The sequence below is a fragment of the Nerophis ophidion genome, linkage group LG18 (assembly GCF_033978795.1).
Source record: "Nerophis ophidion isolate RoL-2023_Sa linkage group LG18, RoL_Noph_v1.0, whole genome shotgun sequence".
In the NCBI taxonomy this organism is placed as follows: domain Eukaryota; kingdom Metazoa; phylum Chordata; class Actinopteri; order Syngnathiformes; family Syngnathidae; genus Nerophis; species Nerophis ophidion.
This window is the reverse complement of record NC_084628.1, coordinates 8,338,009-8,356,686: the sequence shown is the minus strand read 5'-3', so window position 1 is coordinate 8,356,686 and position 18,678 is coordinate 8,338,009. Positions and strand designations below refer to the sequence as shown.

General features: G+C 41.9%; 1 protein-coding gene across 3 annotated transcripts in view; it reads left to right on the top strand.

Annotated features, from left to right (window-relative positions):
• kmt2a (lysine (K)-specific methyltransferase 2A) overlaps nucleotides 1-18,678 on the top strand; it is a 153,514-nt gene that overhangs the window by 97,691 nt on the left and 37,145 nt on the right. For 2 of the 3 annotated variants that reach the window (XM_061878676.1, XM_061878674.1), the window contains exons 17-22: nucleotides 1,081-1,295; nucleotides 7,755-7,849; nucleotides 7,931-8,068; nucleotides 11,154-11,312; nucleotides 11,430-11,541; nucleotides 11,620-11,698. In XM_061878676.1, coding sequence (XP_061734660.1) covers nucleotides 1,081-1,295; nucleotides 7,755-7,849; nucleotides 7,931-8,068; nucleotides 11,154-11,312; nucleotides 11,430-11,541; nucleotides 11,620-11,698 — 798 coding nt within the window. The remainder of the gene's footprint in view (nucleotides 1-1,080; nucleotides 1,296-7,754; nucleotides 7,850-7,930; nucleotides 8,069-11,153; nucleotides 11,313-11,429; nucleotides 11,542-11,619; nucleotides 11,699-18,678) is intronic. The other variant, XM_061878677.1, reaches the window with a different exon arrangement.

Here is an 18,678-nt window from a genome sequence, read left to right as displayed (position 1 = left end):
CTCCTTTTTTTTTTTTTTTCCCTCATGAAAAAGGAACGTTTTTGTCATGAAAAAATGAGGTTTTTGTGGCTGGTGCACTAATTATAAGTGTAAATAGTGTTTTTTATGTTGATTTAAGTTTAAAAAAAATGTTGTTTTTTTTTAAATAAAAATGAATAAAAAATTCTTCTGCGGCTCGGTACCAATCGGACCGCGGCCCGGTGGTTGGGGACCACTGCATTAAACAATGTAACAAAGTTTTCCAAAATAAATCAACTCAAGTTATGGAAAAAAATGCCAACATGGCATTGCCATATTTATTTTTGAAGTCACAAAGTGCATTTTTTTTTTTTTTAACATGCCTCATCAGCTTGGAATTTGGGACATGCTCTCCCTGAGAGAGCATGGGGAGGTGGGGGATAGGGGGTATCAGGTTGTTTTTATGTTGTGTTACGGTGCAGATGTTCTCCCGAAATGTGTTTGTCATTGTTGTTTGGTGTGGGCTCACAGTGTGGCGCATATTTGTAACAGTGTTAAAGTTGTTTATACGGCCACCCTCAGTGTGACCTGTATGGCTGTTGACCAAGTACGCTTTGCATTCATTTGTTAATGTGAAAAGCTGTCGATATTATGTGATTGGGCCGGCACGCAAAGGGAGTACTTTTATTGTTTATTGGCGCTCTGCACATCTCCCTACGTCCGTGTACCACTCCGTAGAGCGGCGTTTTAAAAAGTCATACATTTTACTTTTTGAAACCGATACTGATCATTTGCAATATTACATTTTAAAGGATTTATCAGCCGATAATATCGGCAGTCCGATATTATTGATTGATTGATTGATTGATTGATACTTTTATTAGTAGATTGCACAGTACAGTACATATTCCGTACAATTGACCACTAAATGGTAACACCCCAATAAGTTTTTCAACTTGTTTAAGTCGGGGTCCACGTTAATCAATTCATGGTAATCTGACATCTCTTGTTAAAATATATTTAAAGAAGGCCTTCAGAAGGATTTATTTTGTTATTTAGATATTTTTGGACACTCTGTCCACCAGTCCTAGTGTTGACTTGTATGTGCTGTGTTGTCCTCAGCAGTGGTCTCCTCCCCAATGCTGTTTTGCCCCCGTCTTTGGACCACAACTACGCTCAGTGGCAGGAGAGACAGGGACTGTCCCGCTCTGAGCACCCGCACCTCATCAAGAACATCATTCCAGCTCCCTGCCCCAAGACCCCCTGTGAACCAGACTCGCGAGCCACCACTCCTCAACGCCCTCCGTCTTTACCACCGCCACCTCCACTCATACCAGGTAAGTCCTGGTATAAGTCCACCGTACCGGCCCCTGAGTTCGGTTCTGAACTTGGGAGACGAACATTTTTGCAGCGAATGACTCAAACAGCTAAATGCTCCTGCTGTAGAGGCACTTGGACTACAGTAAACACATTGGCAGAGCCTTGCATTGACATTTCAACCTTGCTAGAAAACATAGAACATTGTTTCCATGCACTAAATCAGTCTTATTCGTCAAGTAATTTGGTTTCCAAGCTCTCGACTTGCTCTCATGCAAATGGGGTGCGATTGTGCTCATTTCAGCTTGTTTAGCTATGTGGGAATGTAAAAAGAAGAAAGGAATACAGTAGTGATGTGCCACACCACTAATTTTCTTACTGATCTGGTACAGAGTAAAATTCAGGCTGGTAAAATTCAGCTTTTTTTTGCTGACTTCCAGCTAATAGAGGGACCATTTTTGCATTCCTGACCGGGTGTTGATCCGAGCCGGGTCGGCCTTCTTGAAGGGACACCAGCCTACACACTTTGTCATATTTTGTGCAAATATATCTAATGTATCAACTGCAATTTCAAAAGTTGTGTTTTTCCAAATAATAACATGAAAAGCAACAGTAAAAATGTTAGAAGAAAAGAGCAAAAAATCCGAATATAGAAAGAAAAAGCTGACATTTTTAAACTAATAACTATTATCAATATACTTAGTCACCTGTACCACGACGTTTTGTCTTTAAATATATATGATCTTTTTTTAGCATTTAAAAAAAAAAAAAAAAAGTTTGGAGACACTCCTGATCTAAGTTATTAGAAGCTCTCAAAATAAAAATAAAATATACTTTAGTTAATTATTTAGTTCAAAAATAAAATAATACTAATTTACAAAGTAATCAATTAGAAACATTTCAAAAACAATTATAAACATTTTAAAATATGTAACTTAACATTAATATTTTTGTATTTGGGGCGGTTTAGCTCGGTTGGTAGAGTGGCAGTGCCAGCAACTTGAGGGTTGCAGGTTCGATTCCCGCTTCTGCCATCCTAGTCACTGCCGTTGTGTCCTTGGGCAAGACACTTTACCCACCTGCTCCCAGTGCCACCCACACTGGTTTAAATGTAACTTAGATATTGGGTTTCACTATGTAAAGCGCTTTGAGTCACTAGAGAAAAAGCGCTATATAAATATAATTCACTTCACTTCACTTCACTTCACTTGTATCGGCAGAATTTTTAACACACTAGGTTATGTAGTTACACAATCGTATTATTAATTTATTTTTCTATTTTTACATTGTAAAAAACAACAGTAAAATGTAACAAAAAAAAGCGGTATGTAACAAGAAAAAGCTGAAATGTTCTAAGTCGTAAATAATAACATACTTATTCGTCAACTACACTATAAAGCTGACATGTCTGTTTTTAGCATTTTTTTTTTTTAAATAAAAAAAATATCAATATAGCCTCTGGATACTTTGACTTTTCAGTAGGGGTCTCTTGGTTGAAAAAGCTTGGACACCCCTAAATTTTGAGTATCGATATGAGAGCATAAAGATCCGGAAACGGCGGTACCGATATTTCTGTATCGATCCGCACATCACTAGAAGAGAATCCAACATGGAAGAGCTACAACTTTCCACTACTATTTGGTGGTTGGTAATGTTTTAATGTGTTTATTATGATCATCAGAGATTTACAAAAAAACTATTTTGGACTATTTTAGTGAACTGCTTGGACTATTTACTGTTAACTACAAACTATACTGTGAAATATTTTTAATTGCTGGTTTGCATGTCAATAGTGTTGTATAAATTGTTGTATTTAGACGTTTAACTCTTACTTCACTACATAAAGTATGAATGAATTACATCGACGGTGTCTTGAAGTCATGTGATCTACCACTAATAATTATTGTTGTCTACGGACTAAAAAAATATACACATTATTTTTATTCATCTTTATTATTTTCAAGGTTTTTCTCCACCAGTCTCTCTTCGTGCTGGCGTCAAGTTAGGTATTAAGTGTTTTTTTGACAAGATTCTTCTTTGCTTGTGAAGAGTAAAGAGCGGCGTGTTGGGGAACTTACGGTTTTTACATACAGTAGCAGAAGTAAAACATAATGAACTACCAAAAAAATAATACATACTACATATTGCGCTCTAATAAGTATGGAGAAAAGATCAAATAAAACAAAAAAACACTAACATACCACACCAAGAAAAAGTAGTCACATAAGTCAATCAATCAATCAATCAATGTTTACTTATATAGCCCTAAATCACTAGTGTCTCAAAGGGCTGCACAAACCACTACGACATCCTCGGTAGGCCCACATAAGGGCAAGGAAAACTCACACCCAGTGGGACATCGGTGACAATAATACCCAGTGGGACGTCGGTGACAATGATGACTATGAGAACTTTGGAGCGGAGGAAAGCAATGGATGTCGAGCGGGTCTAACATGATACTGTGAAAGTTCAATCCATAATGGATCCAACACAGTCGCGAGAGTCCAGTCCAAAGCGGATCCAACACAGCAGCGAGAGTCCCGTTCACAGCGGAGCCAGCAGGAAACCATCCCAAGCGGAGGCGGATCAGCAGCGCAGAGATGTCCCCAGCCGATACACAGGCGAGCAGTACATGGCCACCGGATCGGACCGGACTCCCTCCACAAAGGAGAGTGGGACATAGAAGAAAAAGAAAAGAAACGGCAGATCAACTGGTCTAAAAAGAGAGTCTATTTAAAGGCTAGAGTATACAAATGAGTTTTAAGGTGAGACTTAAATGCTTCTACTGAGGTGGCATCTCCAACTGTTACCGGGAGGGCATTCCAGAGTACTGGAGCCCGAAATGAAAAAGCTCTATAGCCCGCAGACTTTTTTTGGGCTTTGGGAATCACTAATAAGCCGGAGTCCTTTGAACGCAGATTTCTTGCCGGGACATCTGGTACAAAACAATCGGCAAGATAGGCTGGAGCTAGACCGTGTAGTATTTTATACGTAAGTAGTAAAACCTTAAAGTCACATCTTAAGTGGACAGGAAGCCAGTGCAGGTGAGCCAGTACAGGCGTAATGTGATCAAACTTTCTTGTTCTTGTCAAAAGTCTAGCAGCCGCATTTTGTACCAACTGTAATCTTTTAATGCTAGACATGGGGAGACCCGAAAATAATACGTTACAGTAATCGAGACGAGACGTAACAAACGCGTGGATAATGATCTCAGCGTCTTTAGTGGACAGAATGGAGCGAATTTTAGCGATATTACGGAGATGAAAGAAGGCCGTTTTAGTAACGCTTTTAATGTGTGCCTCAAAGGAGAGAGTTGGGTCGAAGATAATACCCAGATTCTTTACCGTGTCGCCTTGATTAATTGTTTGGTTGTCAAATGTTAGAGTTGTATTATTAAATAGAGTTCGGTGTCTAGCAGGACCGATAATCAGCATTTCCGTTTTTTTGGCGTTGAGTTGCAAAAAGTTAGCGGACATCCATTGTTTAATTTCATTAAGACACGCCTCCAGCTGACTACAATCCGGCATGTTGGTCAGCTTTAGGGGCATGTAGAGTTGGGTGTCATCAGCATAACAGTGAAAGCTAACACCGTATTTGCGTATGATGTCACCTAGCGGCAGCATGTAGATGCTGAAGAGTGCAAGGCCAAGGCCAAGTGCGTTGTAGAGTCTTATTACACATTACTTTAGTAATAATTATTTATTAGATAGATAGTACTTTATTGATTCCTTCAGGAGAGTTCCTTCAGGAAAATTAAAATTCCAGCTGCAGTGTACATAGTTGAGATCAATTTAAATAAAGTAAAAAATAAATAATGGGGGTTTAAATGGAAACAAAATAGAGAAATATTACAGTAAGAATAATAAAAAAAAAGCAACAATGGGAATAAAAATATAACAGTGAAATAAGAATATAACAAGACAAAGTAGGCAGTAGTGACCATGTTACTGTTTATTCATTGTAAATCTTATTGATCTTTGTTGTTGTTCTTTTTATCCCATTGATTTTATTGTATTGATTTTGTATGGTGTCCTTGAGTGCCCAGAAAGAAGCCTTCCAAGTCAATTTGTTATTATTATTATTATTATCATTATGGCAGCGGGGACAAAGGACATGTGGTCGCGCTCCTTCTTGCACTGTGGTTGTAACAGTCTTGGTCCTCCACAGAGATTGGCACATAATCCAGCTGTATTATTTTCAAAGGCTAAACACAATCAGATTAAAATGTTTCCATGTGTGATTAATTGATTGATTGAGACTTTTATTAGTAGATAGCACAGCACAGTACATATTCCGTACAATTGACCACTAAAAAGTAACACCCGAATGAGTTTTTCAACTTGTTTAAGTCGAGGTCCACGTTACTCAATTTATGGAGTCTATGGAATATTTTTGTGAGCTGAATTATTTGACAAATCCGACTAATTCAGTGCATGTAAACATACTGACTTGGGTCTAAACTTGTGATTTATTAACCGAACATCCCTCAACACACCCCTTTAAGTCCTCTTTATTTTGGCACTTAAACAAACCCCGTTTCCATATGAGTTGGGAAATTGTGCTCGATGTTGGCGAGAAGTATTGCTGTCCTGGGTAAAACAAGGCACATTCTTAATCAAAACACATTACACACTCTTTATTGTACACTTGTTTTACCATATTTGAGTTACTGTCTAGAAGTTTGGGGAAATACATACAGGACGAACATTCAACCACTATTCATAATGCAAAAAAGGGCCATCAGACTGATACATAACACAGGACCCCGAGAACACACTAATGGATTATTTATAAAAACATTTGATTTAAAACTACCAGATCTCATCCAACTCAAGACTGCCCAAATGATTTATAAAGCAAGTAAAGATTCACTTCCAACAGGGTTACAGAGAAGATTTTTACAGAGAGAAGGGAATTATAATTTAAGAGGAGAACTACTTTTTAAGATCCAATATTGTAGAACAACGCAGAAACGAATGAGTATAACAATAGCAGGGGTTAAAATATGGAACTGTTTAAAGGATGAAATAAAACACAGCACCAACATAAACCAGTTTAAAAAACGTTTTAAATCATTTATCATTAGTAAATATAAGAAAGAAGAGCAAACATTGTTTTAGAAAGACAATAATATGTAATATGTATATAAATACAATTTATGATTTCATAATTATACATATAGGTTATATTAAAATGTATATATTACCACTTTATATGGAATTTAAATAGTGTATATATATGTATATATATATATATATATATATATATGTCTTGATTGGATTATCCAGAGAATAGTGCTCGATACCGTGGTAAAGCGCAATATGTAGGTGTGGGAAAAATCTCCTGATGATTGAGGGAACCCCTCATGAAACAGTTCTGTAGAGATGAAGTAGTCTTGTGATTTTTCCCACACCTATATATATATATATAAGTGTACAAATGTATATGTTTGATTTAAATGTTAAACTGTGTATATGAGATGTGTGCTACATATATGTTGCTTATATATTGTTTAAAAAAAAAAGTAATATAAGTGAAGCATGTTTTAGATTTTATATATTTTGAACCTTGTTCTTGTTGTGATGGAGTAGGTTTATATAAGCGTTGCTTCAACCTACACCCTTTCGGCTCAATCATTGCTCAAATGAGTGTTTTTTTTTTTTTTTTGTTGTCGTTGTTGTTCTTTGTTTTATGTGAAGATTGCCGAAATAAATAAATAAATAAAATTAATAAATGTAAATATAAACGGAATACAATGATTTGCAAATCCTTTTCAACCCATATTCAGTCGAATGCGCTACAAAGACAAGATATTTTATGTTCAAACTCATAAACTTTAATTTTTTATTTTGTTAGCACAGGCAGGATGAAGCAGGTCTTTTATGGTGAAGACAGGAAGTGTGCAGTCGGTCTTTAGAGTTTTGACAGCAGGTACGGCCCAAGAGTCTGTTGAAATAAAAAGTGTTTCTCTCCATTCTGTCATTAATTTTTTGATTTTTTCTTAATAATGACCTGGCAGCAGCCAGCGTCATCTCACAAGATCCTCGGGTGCCGCATGTCAAACAACTGATGAAAAGTAAAGTCTTGGTGACAATTGATGATTGCTCATTTTTTATGTGTACTTTTTAATGCCTGGCTTGCGATCGACTGACACACCCTCCGCGATCGACCGGTAGCTCGCGATCGACGTAACGCCCACCCCTGCTTTAGAACATTACATCAAAGAGATGATCTTTAACTAGCTTTTTTTGCAGATTGTCTTTAAAAACAGCAGAGCATTCCTCTAACGCTGATCAAATAAATAGACCAAAATCAAATAGAGCTTGTTCTCCGGAATATACAATATAGTAAAGGGAAAATCCGGCCTAGTGGTCCTTAGCTTTCTGAAAATGTAGTTTAATATCCCTTTCCAACACACTTACATAACGTCACTTCCTGAAGTCCCATCACATGAGTGGTACTGCTTGCTGTCTCTGCAGATTGTGAAGACATCCCAGAGCGTCCTCCTCCACCAGGCCTGAGTGATAACAGGCAATGTGCACTGTGCCTAAAGTACGGAGACGAGAACACACATGTGAGTAAAACTGGCTTTCTTTGGATTCAGAGTGCACACTGAGTTAGATGTGTCATGCGTGACTTGTCCATTATGATCCAGAAGGGGGGCAGGTTGCTGTACATGGGTCAGAACGAGTGGACGCACGTCAACTGTGCGCTGTGGTCAGCTGAGGTGTTTGAGGACGACTACGGCTCGCTGAAAAATGTACACACGGCGGTTCTCAGGGGGAAAAAGTTGGTAAGACACAAGCTTATACTGTATGGAATACATGTCGGTTTTAGGCATCACGGTGGTACATGGGTTAGTGCATGTGCCTCACAATACGAAGGTCCTGAGTAGTCCTGGGTTCGATCCTGCGCTCGGGATCTTTCTGTGTGGAGTCTGCATGTTTTCCCCGTGACTGCGTGGGATCTCTCCAGGTACTCCGGCTTCCTCCCAACTCCAAAGACATGCACCTGGGGACAGGTTGATTGGCAACACTAAATTGGTCCTAGTGTGTGAATGTGAGTGTGAATGTTCAGTCAATCAATCAATGTTTATTTATATAGCCCCAAATCACAAATGTCTCAAAGGACTGCACAAATCATTACGACTACAACATCCTCGGAAGAACCCACAAAAGGGCAAGGAAAACTCACACCCAGTGGGCAGGGAGAATTCACATTCAGTGGGACGCCAGTGACAATGCTGACTATGAGAAACCTTGGAGAGGACCTCAGATGTGGGCAACCCCCCCCTCTAGGGGACCGAAAGCAATGGATGTCGAGCGGGTCTAACATGATACTGTGAAAGTTCAATCCATAGTGGCTCCAACACAGCCGCGAGAGTTCAGTTCAAGCGGATCCAAGACAGCAGCGAGAGTCCCGTCCACAGGAGACCATCTCAAGCGGAGGCGGATCAGCAGCGTAGAGATGTCCCCAACCGAAACAGGCGAGCGGTCCATCCTGGGTCCCGACGAGCGGTCCATCCTGGGTCTCGACTCTGGACAGCCAGTACTTCATCCATGGTCATCGGACCGGACCCCTTCCACAAGGGAGGGGGGGACATAGGAGAAAGAAAAGAAGCGGCAGATCAACTGGTCTAAAAAGGAGGTCTATTTAAAGGCTAGAGTATACAGATGAGTTTTAAGGTGAGACTTAAATGCTTCTACTGAGGTAGCATCTCGAACTGTTACCGGGAGGGCATTCCAGAGTACTGGAGCCCCAACGGAAAACGCTCTATAGCCCGCAGACTTTTTTTGGGCTCTAGGAATCACTAATGAGCCGGAGTCTTTTGTTGTCTGTATCTGTGTTGGCCCTGCAAATGAGGTGGCGACTTGTCCAGGGTGTACCCCGCCTTCCGCCCGAATGCAGCTGAGATAGGCTGCAGCCCCCCCCCGCGACCCCAAAAGGGACAAGCGGTAGAAAATGGATGGATGGATGGATGAGTACAGTTTTGGGGGGGGAAAAATCTGACGTTTTTGGCGGCCTCTATAGGTTGTCCTCAAAATACTTTGGAAGACATGCTAGCACACTTGTAGATAGGGGTGTCCCGATACAATTTTCTTACTTCCAGTACGATAACGATATTGGAGTCTTAAGTATTGAATCGATACTGATATTGATCTGATATAATGTCACCTTGAATTATACATACTTTAATTATTTCGTAGTCTGGAATGTTAGAAAAGGCTCGATCAAAGAACAATGGGGTATGAAAAACACTAGCCTATTCATTATTATCTGGAATGGACTTATGCTGTCTTTAGGTTGAGGTGGAGTGGCAATTGTTCTTTTGGCGACACCTAGTGGCCGCAATAATTAATTAACTTAAGCTCTTGAGGCAGCAAGTTGAGCGATGCGGACACATTTATTACTGGATACTTTCTACTACGCTTCTGCTTTTGAATCTGTAGGTAATATGCAACTATTTGACTCCTGTTTAAATTGACATATGTGATGTTTTAGAGGGCACTTATTATGTATGTCTATCTTGTGTGCTTACCTGTTGTGTAGCTGCTAGCTTGTAAAGCATGTTTATCTTTTGTAAATGACTTCACTAAAATCCAAGAAAACACCAACCTTGTTTGTTTATTTGAGGACATTTAGCTGGTAACTGTCTCTCCAGCTTTGCACAAGTAAATGCGCTGCAGGACTGCTTGAATGGGAGCTTATATTGGACATTTTAGACGCAAGCCAATATAAGCCAATACTTCATTGCTTTTTTTTTTGCTGATAACAAACAGACCGGGGTACACCTGCATGTAATACAGATATTTTTAAAGCTTTAGGAAGCATTAAACAAATGCTTAAAAAAGTTATGGACAATTAGTCCCTAGGTCCCTTTATTTGGTAGATGCAGTAGAGCAGTGTTTCTCAAATTGGGGTACGTGTACCCCTGGGGGTACTTGAAGGTATGCCAAGGGGTACGTGAGATATTTAAAAAATATTCTAAAAATAGCAACAATTCAAAAATCCTTTATAAATATATTTATTGAATAATACTTCAACAAAATATGAATGTAAGTTCATAAACTGTGAAAAGAAATGCAACAATGCAATATTCAGTGTTGAGAGCTAGATATTTTGTGGACATGTTCCATAAATATTGATGTTAAAGATTTATTTTTTTGTGGAGAAATGTTTAGAATTAAGTTCATGAATCCAGATGGATCTCTATTACAATCCCCAAAGAGGGCACTTTAAGTTGATGATTACTTCTATGTGTAGAAACCTTTATTTATAATTGAATCACTTTTTCAACAAGTTTTTAGTTGTTTTTATATCTTTTTTTCCCAAATAGTTTAAGAAAGACCACTACAAATGAGCAGAATTTTGCACTTTTATACAATTTCATAAATCTGAAACTGATGACATAGAGCTGTATTTTACCTCTTTATCTATTTTTTTTTTAACCAAAAAGGCTTTGCTCTGATTAGGGGGTACTTGAATTAAAAAAATGTTCACAGGGGGTACATCACTGAAAAAAGGTTGAGAACCACTGCAGTAGAGGATACATTTGGACTGTCAGAAAGGGAATGTAATAATTTTGTATTGAGGTGGTAGTTGGCAGTAGTGTAATACTGCACTCCATCTGTTTTTATATTTTTCCAATAGTTACACTATTTGCATGACTCCAACCACAATAATATGTTTATTTATTACACTGTTGAATAACTGACGGTGTAAATAAAAACTGAACTAATGTAAAGGCAAAATATTGAAGTATAACTCTTTAACTACTCGATCTCATTATGCTCTAAAAAGGGGCCCCCCAGTGTAGCATTAATAGATGCTTCTCTGCAAATCTTAAGCCCTAATTTTCCCTGTGCGCCTTTTCACAGCGCTGTGAGACGTGTCAACAGCTGGGAGCCACAGTGGGTTGCTGCTTCGCATCTTGCACCAGCAACTACCACTTCATGTGTGCCCGCCAAAGCCACTGCGTCTTTCTGGAGGACAAGAAGGTCTACTGTCCTAAGCATAAGGAACTCATTAAAGGAGAAGTAAGACAATCCATTTTCTTTATGCATTGTTCACTCTTCAGTTGGAAATATGCATTCAAAGCATCGTCCTTTTCTCATCAACTTATCCATGTTTTATTTATCTTACTCACCCCCTAGGTAGTGTCTGGCTTTGAGGTGGCTCGCAGGGTACTAGTTGACCTAGAGGGGATGAGTGTGAAGAGGAAATGGTTGTCAGGACTGGAGCCAGAAAATGTCCACATGATGATAGGTAGAGTGAGTGATGCCAGTGTGGATCTTTCTCTCCAAGCCTTCATGTCTGATTCGATGCTTTTCACTACTGCATTAGGCTCCATGGCCATTGACTGTTTGGGTATACTGACTGAACTTTCAGACTGCGAACGCCAACTGTTTCCCGTTGGATACCAGTAAGTGTTCATTGTCTTTTAAACGTTTGTAGTTATTTGTGCAGGACTACTGGCTAACCAGCTAACAAACAAGCCATATTTTCATAACAATGATTGTTGCAAATTAGACACAGCCTAAAATCTATATTGCGATACAGCAGCTTTCTGCGATAATGCAGTATATCAGAAATGCAACTAAAAATACATTGTGCGAGTTAAAAAAAAATGTTTGCAAATTGCTTCTAAAATAAATACATCCAAATTTGATAAATCTTCAGTGAAGTGTATTGCATGTGTAACCCGGGTGACAAAACCCCATTCACATAGCGTAGTAAAATTATCGATGTGAACACAGAACAACAGAAGGAAACTTGAAAGTGGTTTATGTTTCAGAATCGCTGTTTTGCACATTTACCTGTCAATTAAAAATGTATTCAGCCTCAGACAGATCATCCAATCATCATGCAGAAGCTCAGTGTCCAGGCCAGCCAAAGCCAAGCCCACTTCTAATTCACATCCAGTGACACTCTGAGTCCTTCGGCAGGACAAAGCCGAGCATTTATCCAATGGCTGTGTAGTTTTGACTGCAGTGAAACAACCCACTCTTCACTCTTCATAGCTCGGTTGGTAGGGTGGCCGTGCCAGCAACTTGAGGGTTGCAGGTTCGATTCCCGCTTCCGCCAATCCAGTCACTGCCGTTGTGTCTTTGGGCAAGACACTTTACCCACCTGCCCCCAGGGCCACCCACACTGGTTTAAATGTAACTTAGATATTGGGTTTCACTATGTAAAGCGCTTTGAGTCATTCGAGAAAAGCGCTATATAAATATAATTCAATTAATTAATCAATTAAAACCCCATTAAATATCCTATTTATTTTCGTTGTCTAAGCCAGTGGTTCTCAAATGGGGGTACGCGTACCCCTGGGGGTACTTGAAGGTATGCCAAGGGGTACGTGAGATTTTTCAATAATATTCTAAAAATCCAGGCTCGGGATCTTTCTGTGTGGAGGTTGCATGTTCTCCCCGTGAATGCGTGGGTTCCCTCCGGGTACTCCGGCTTCCTCCCACTTCCAAAGACATGCACCTGGGGATAGGTTGATTGGCAACACTAAATTGGCCCTAGTGTGTGAATGTGAGTGTGAATGTTGTCTGTCTATCTGTGTTGGCCCTGTGATGAGGTGGCGACTTGTCCAGGGTGTACCCCGCCTTCCGCCCGATTGTAGCTGAGATAGGCGCCAGCGCCCCCCGCCACCCCGAAAGGGAATAAGCGGTAGAAAATGGATGGATGGAAATAGCAACAATTCAAAAATCCTTTATAAATATATTTATAGAATAATACTTCAACAAATTATGAATCATAAACTGAAAAGAAATGCAACAATACAATATTCAGTGTTGACAGATAGATTTTTTGTGGACATGTTCCATAAATATTGATGTTAAAAATTTATTTTTTTTGTGAAGAAATGTTTAGAATGAAGTTGATGAATCCAGATGGATCTCTATTACAATCCCCAAAGAGGGCACTTTAAGTTGATGATTACTTCTATGTGTAGAAATCTTTATTTATAATTGAATCACTTGTTTTTTTTTCAACAAGTTTTTAAATAAATAAGTAAATAAATGGGTTGTACTTGTATAGCGCTTTTCTACCTTCAAGGTACTCAAAGCGCTTTGACACTACTTCCACATTTACCCATTCACACACACATTCACACACTGATGGAGGGAGCTGCCATGCAAGGCGCAAACCAGCACCCATCAGGTGTCTTGCTCAGGACACAACGGACGTGACGAAGTTGGTACTGGGTGGGATTTAAACCAGGGACCCTCGGGTTGCGCACGGCCACTGCCCCACGCCGTCCCCGTTTAGTTATTTGTATATCTTTTTTTCCAAATAGTTCAAGAAAGACCACTACAAATGAGCAATATTTTGCACTGTTATACAATTTAATAAATCAGAAACTGATGACATAGTGCTGTATTTTACTTCTTTATCTCTTTTTTTTCCAACCAAAAATGCTTTGCTCTGATTAGGGGGATACATCACAGAAAAAAGGTTGAGAACCACTGGTCCAAGCTGTCCTTGCGTGCGTCATTACGTCACGCGGTCACATGACCACGTGCGTCATTACGTCACGTGACCTAATGCGGGAAGCATAAAACCCGGTAGTGGAAGAGCGAGAGGGACACGCTGGGTGAGGTTGCTGCAGGAGCCGTGGGTCGTCGCGCAAAAGTGTTTGAGTGTGACTTATCTGCGGATTTGGCCAGGTTGGATGGCGAGCTAGAGCCCTGAACTAGAGTCTGAAGCTTTATGCTTGGAACCGAACCAACTGAACTGAATCCACCCAACCGAGCCCCGGGCGGGCAGGAGGCTCCTCAGCAGCCGCCCTCTGTTTTCCCTTTGTTTACCAAAAAGCAACGTGTTCATTTCGGTACTCCTGAGCATTCACTTTTCCCCCGTCCCTTCACTAAAACCCCTCTGGACACTGCCACCACAACGTGGACTTTGCGGGGCCGTCTAATGAACTCTGAACTCATGTTGCGCTTATACCATCGTTGGTAAAAACAAGGACTGAATCAAGTACTGACATTGTAAATATTGAACATTTTGTGAATTTGTTGAATATGTGAACGGCCATTCGAGTTTACATGTCTGTTTGTTGTTGTTTATTTTTCCTATTATTCTTTAACATAATTTGGTACTACTTAAAACTTAAATCCTGTGTTCAGTCTTCATTACTCTTCATTCCTAGAGCTGAATTTAGTTTCTTCTGATCTAGCCCAGACCTGAATTTACTTTTACTTGTACAGTGCTTTATTGGAGTAACATACAGGCTACACATGTTAGAAATACATTTAAACCATAGCTTTGTCACGCAAGTGACAATCACTCGCGCTGAGAAGCCCCCTGCGCCATGCACAGTTTTAAAATGAAGGTATGGTGGAAATATTTAATTACGTCAACGGATATTTCCATTACTGGGCCAAACTATTTTAAGGTATGAGTTTTGATCCATATCGCCCAGACCTACACTGGTGTCAGGGACAGTGCTAGCAGTTTAGGGATGTTTTCTGTGTCTAATTGAGCGTTACAATCGGCCTGTGTTTATATTCTAAGTGCACATGTGTACCTTGTTTGCGTACTAATAATGAAATTGTGATATTCAAGACATTTCATTTCGCTTCAAAAAATGTTCTGTGCTACTAATTTTTTTCATTTAGTAATACTGGTGCTATTAGAGAAAAAAGCTAAGCATGCAGCACTGAATTACAATTGGGAATGTAACGGCACATAGTAAAACACCGGACAGTTTTGTCCTGCACCAGACAATCGGCCCTAATGGACCGCAGTTTTTTTGGGGATTTGTAATTCATTTTGTGGTATATGTGGTATATGTGTGCCACGGGAAGTCCTGTGGGGAGTGCTCAGAGAGTATGGGGTATCGGAATGTCTTATTGTGGCGGTCCGCTCCCTGTATGATCAGTGTCAGAGCTTGGTCCGCATTGCCGGCAGTAAGTCGGACACGTTTCCAGTGAGGGTTGGACTCCGCCAAGGCTGTCCTTTGTCACCGATTCTGTTCATAACTTTTATGGACAGAATTTCTAGACGCAGTCAAGGCGTTGAGGGGTTCCGGTTTGGTGGCCACGGGATTAGGTCTCTGCTTTTTGCAGATGATGTAGTCCTGATGGCTTCATCTGGCCGGGATCTTCAGCTCTCACTGGATCGGTTCGCAGCCGAGTGTGAAGCGACCGGAATGAGAATCAGCACCTCCAAGTCCGAGTCCATGGTTCTCGCCCGGAAAAGGGTGTAGTGCCATCTCCGGGTTGGGGAGGAGACCCTGCCCCAAGTGGAGGAGTTCAAGTACCTAGGAGTCTTGTTCACGAGTGGGGGAAGAGTGGATCGTGAGATCGACAGGCGGATCGGTGCGGCGTCTTCAGTAATGCGGACGTTGTATCGATCCGTTGTGGTGAAGAAGGAGCTGAGCCGGAAGGCAAAGCTCTCAATTTACCGGTCGATCTACGTTCCCATCCTCACCTATGGTCATGAGCTTTGGGTCATGACCGAAAGGATAAGATCACGGGTACAAGCGGCCGAAATGACTTTCCTCCGCCGGGTGGCGGGGCTCTCCCTTAGAGATAGGGTGAGAAGCTCTGCCATCCGGGAGGAGCTCAACGTAAAGCCGCTGCTCCTCCACATCGAGAGGAGCCAGATGAGGTGGTTCGGGCATCTGGTCAGGATGCCACCCGAACGCCTCCCTAGGGAGGTGTTTAGGGCACGTCCAGCTGGTAGGAGGCCACGGGGAAGACCCAGGACACGTTGGAAAGACTATGTCTCCCGGCTGGCCTGGGAACGCCTCGGGATCCCCCGGGAAGAGCTAGACGAAGTGGCTGGAGATAGGGAAGTCTGGGCTTCCCTGCTTAGGCTGCTGCCCCCGCGACCCGACCTCGGATAAGCGGAAGATGATGGATGGATGGATGGATGTGTGCCGTATTGTGGGTTACTCTGTTCCATTGCACCCCTAATCACGATTCAATACAATTTCAAAATAGGTTACATAAGCTCTTAATTTGGCTTACCGTATTTCCTTGAATTGCAGCCGAGGCGCTAATTAATTTAAAGTAGAGCTCATAGGACTAGGTAATACAATCCCTCAGATTAATCAGCACTTAGTGTTGAGTGGGGGGTTAGAGGCAAAAGCTTCACTGGGGTCTTCAGGTGGGCACCCTCCTTCATTGGTGTTTCGTTGATAGGCCCACGACACCTCTGGCGTCCCAGGTGTGCCCCCCCTCTGCCTTTACCCCTCGATGTCATTTAGCAGCCCAGTTTGGGTCCTTTCTCTTGAACCATATCCACCTGCTACTTCGTTCAGCAGCATCAGACAGCGATTTGACAGCCAGCCGGAAGGCCTGACCTCTCAATCCCATTCCTTTCAGGAGCTTGGTTGTGGATGTAGCAACAAAACCTCTGCACCCGACTTCAACTGGTAGTACTCGGGCACGCCAGCCGCGCTGCTCTGCCTCGGCTGCTATGTCCGCATACCTCAGATGCTTGCGCTCATATGCCTCACCAACTGCTGCCTCCCGTGGTACAGTTAGTTCAACAATGAACACAATCTTCTGGGAGGTTGACCACAAGACCAGGTCCGGTCTGAAGCTAGTTGTAATGATTTCAGGCGGGAAAATGAGTTTCTGGTCCAAGTCAACCTGCATTTTCCAGTCCCGGGCAGAGTCCAGAAGGGTTGCCTCCACTCTTGCAGATGGTTTTGGTGGTAGTTGTCCTGCTCTTACAAACTGAGTGGTGATTGAGTGACTAGGGATTGGGGGAGAGAGGGCTTTGTTTTTATTTCTCCTTTCCTCCAGGGTGATCGCCAGTTGTCTTAAGACCTGGTTGTGCCTCCAGGTGTAGCGACCTTGAGACACTGAATTTGCAGCCAGTGAGGATGTGACTGAGTGTTGCAGGGGTTTGACAGACTGCACAAGAAGGATCTTCTCCAAACCATTGGTTCAAGTTTTTGGGTGTGGGAAGAACATCATAGGTGGCTCTGATGATGAAGCTGATTTGGCTCCCTTCCATTTCCCAAAGATCCTTCCATGTGAGCTTACGATGCTCCAGGTTTTCCCAGCTAGTCCACTGTCCCTGTTTGGATTGTGCCACTGCTGTTGCACATCTGTCTGCCTCCTCTTGTTGTCGAACCTGATCAACCACTAGCTTCCTCCTCTGGGCTGATGTTGCCTTGTGCCATTAAAACCTCTTCTCACTCCTGCGCTTACAAAAGGCATGCGGTAAAAGTAAGCATCCATCCATCCATCCATCCATCATCTTCCGCTTATCCGAAGTCGGGTCGCGGGGGCAGCAGCCTAAGCAGGGAAGCCCAGACTTCCCTATCTCCAGCCACTTCGTCTAGCTCTTCCCGGGGGATCCCGAGGCGTTCCCAGGCCAGCCGGGAGACATAGTCTTCCCAACGTGTCCTGGGTCTTCCCCGTGGCCTCCTACCAGCTGGACGTGCCCTAAACACCTCCCTAGGGAGGCGTTCGGGTGGCATCCTGACCAGATGCCCGAACCACCTCATCTGGCTCCTCTCGATGTGGAGGAGCAGCGGCTTTACTTTGAGTTCCTCCCGGATGGCAGAGCTTCTCACCCTATCTCTAAGGGAGAGCCCCGCCACCCGGCGGAGGAAACTCATTTCGGCCGCTTGTACCCGTGATCTTATCCTTTCGGTCATGACCCAAAGCTCATGACCATAGGTGAGGATGGGAACGTAGATCGACCGGTAAATTGAGAGCTTTGCCTTCCGGCTCAGCTCCTTCTTCACCACAACGGATCGATACAACGTCCGCATTACTGAAGACGCCGCACCGATCCGCCTGTCGATCTCACGATCCACTCTTCCCTCACTCGTGAACAAGACTCCTAGGTACTTGAACTCCTCCACTTGGGGCAGGGTCTCCTCCCCAACCTGGAGATGGCACTCAAAAGTAAGCATGCGCTAATTATTTTAAAACCTCTTCTCACTCCGGCACTTACCAAAGGTATGCAGTAAAAATTTGAGTGTGATGTAAGCTTGGACCTTAAATCCTACTGAATAGCTCTTAATCTTCTTCCCTTTATGCGATTTCAAATTACCGGTATTGAAATCAGCCTCCTCCATTATGAAAATGATGACAGGGGAAGTGTCACTCGTGACGTCACGAGTTTGACCAGGCGGTAATACTAAGCATGCGCTAATTATTTTGGGAAGCGAGTTTGACCCGGCAGTAATTCAAGGCAGGCGCATACGATATGTCTTGCGGCAATTCGAGGAAATACGGTATATTACATACATAGTGCATCATTTCTGGCTGTTTCATTTTCAAAACTTTTATTCATCTACTCGCTACTCGTGGTTACTTTCTGTAATAACATGGTTCCATCTATACTGCAATACATACTTTTATTAGAAATTATATTTTGTTGTTGGGATACTTTAAATTAATTTTGGGCAACAATACAAATTTT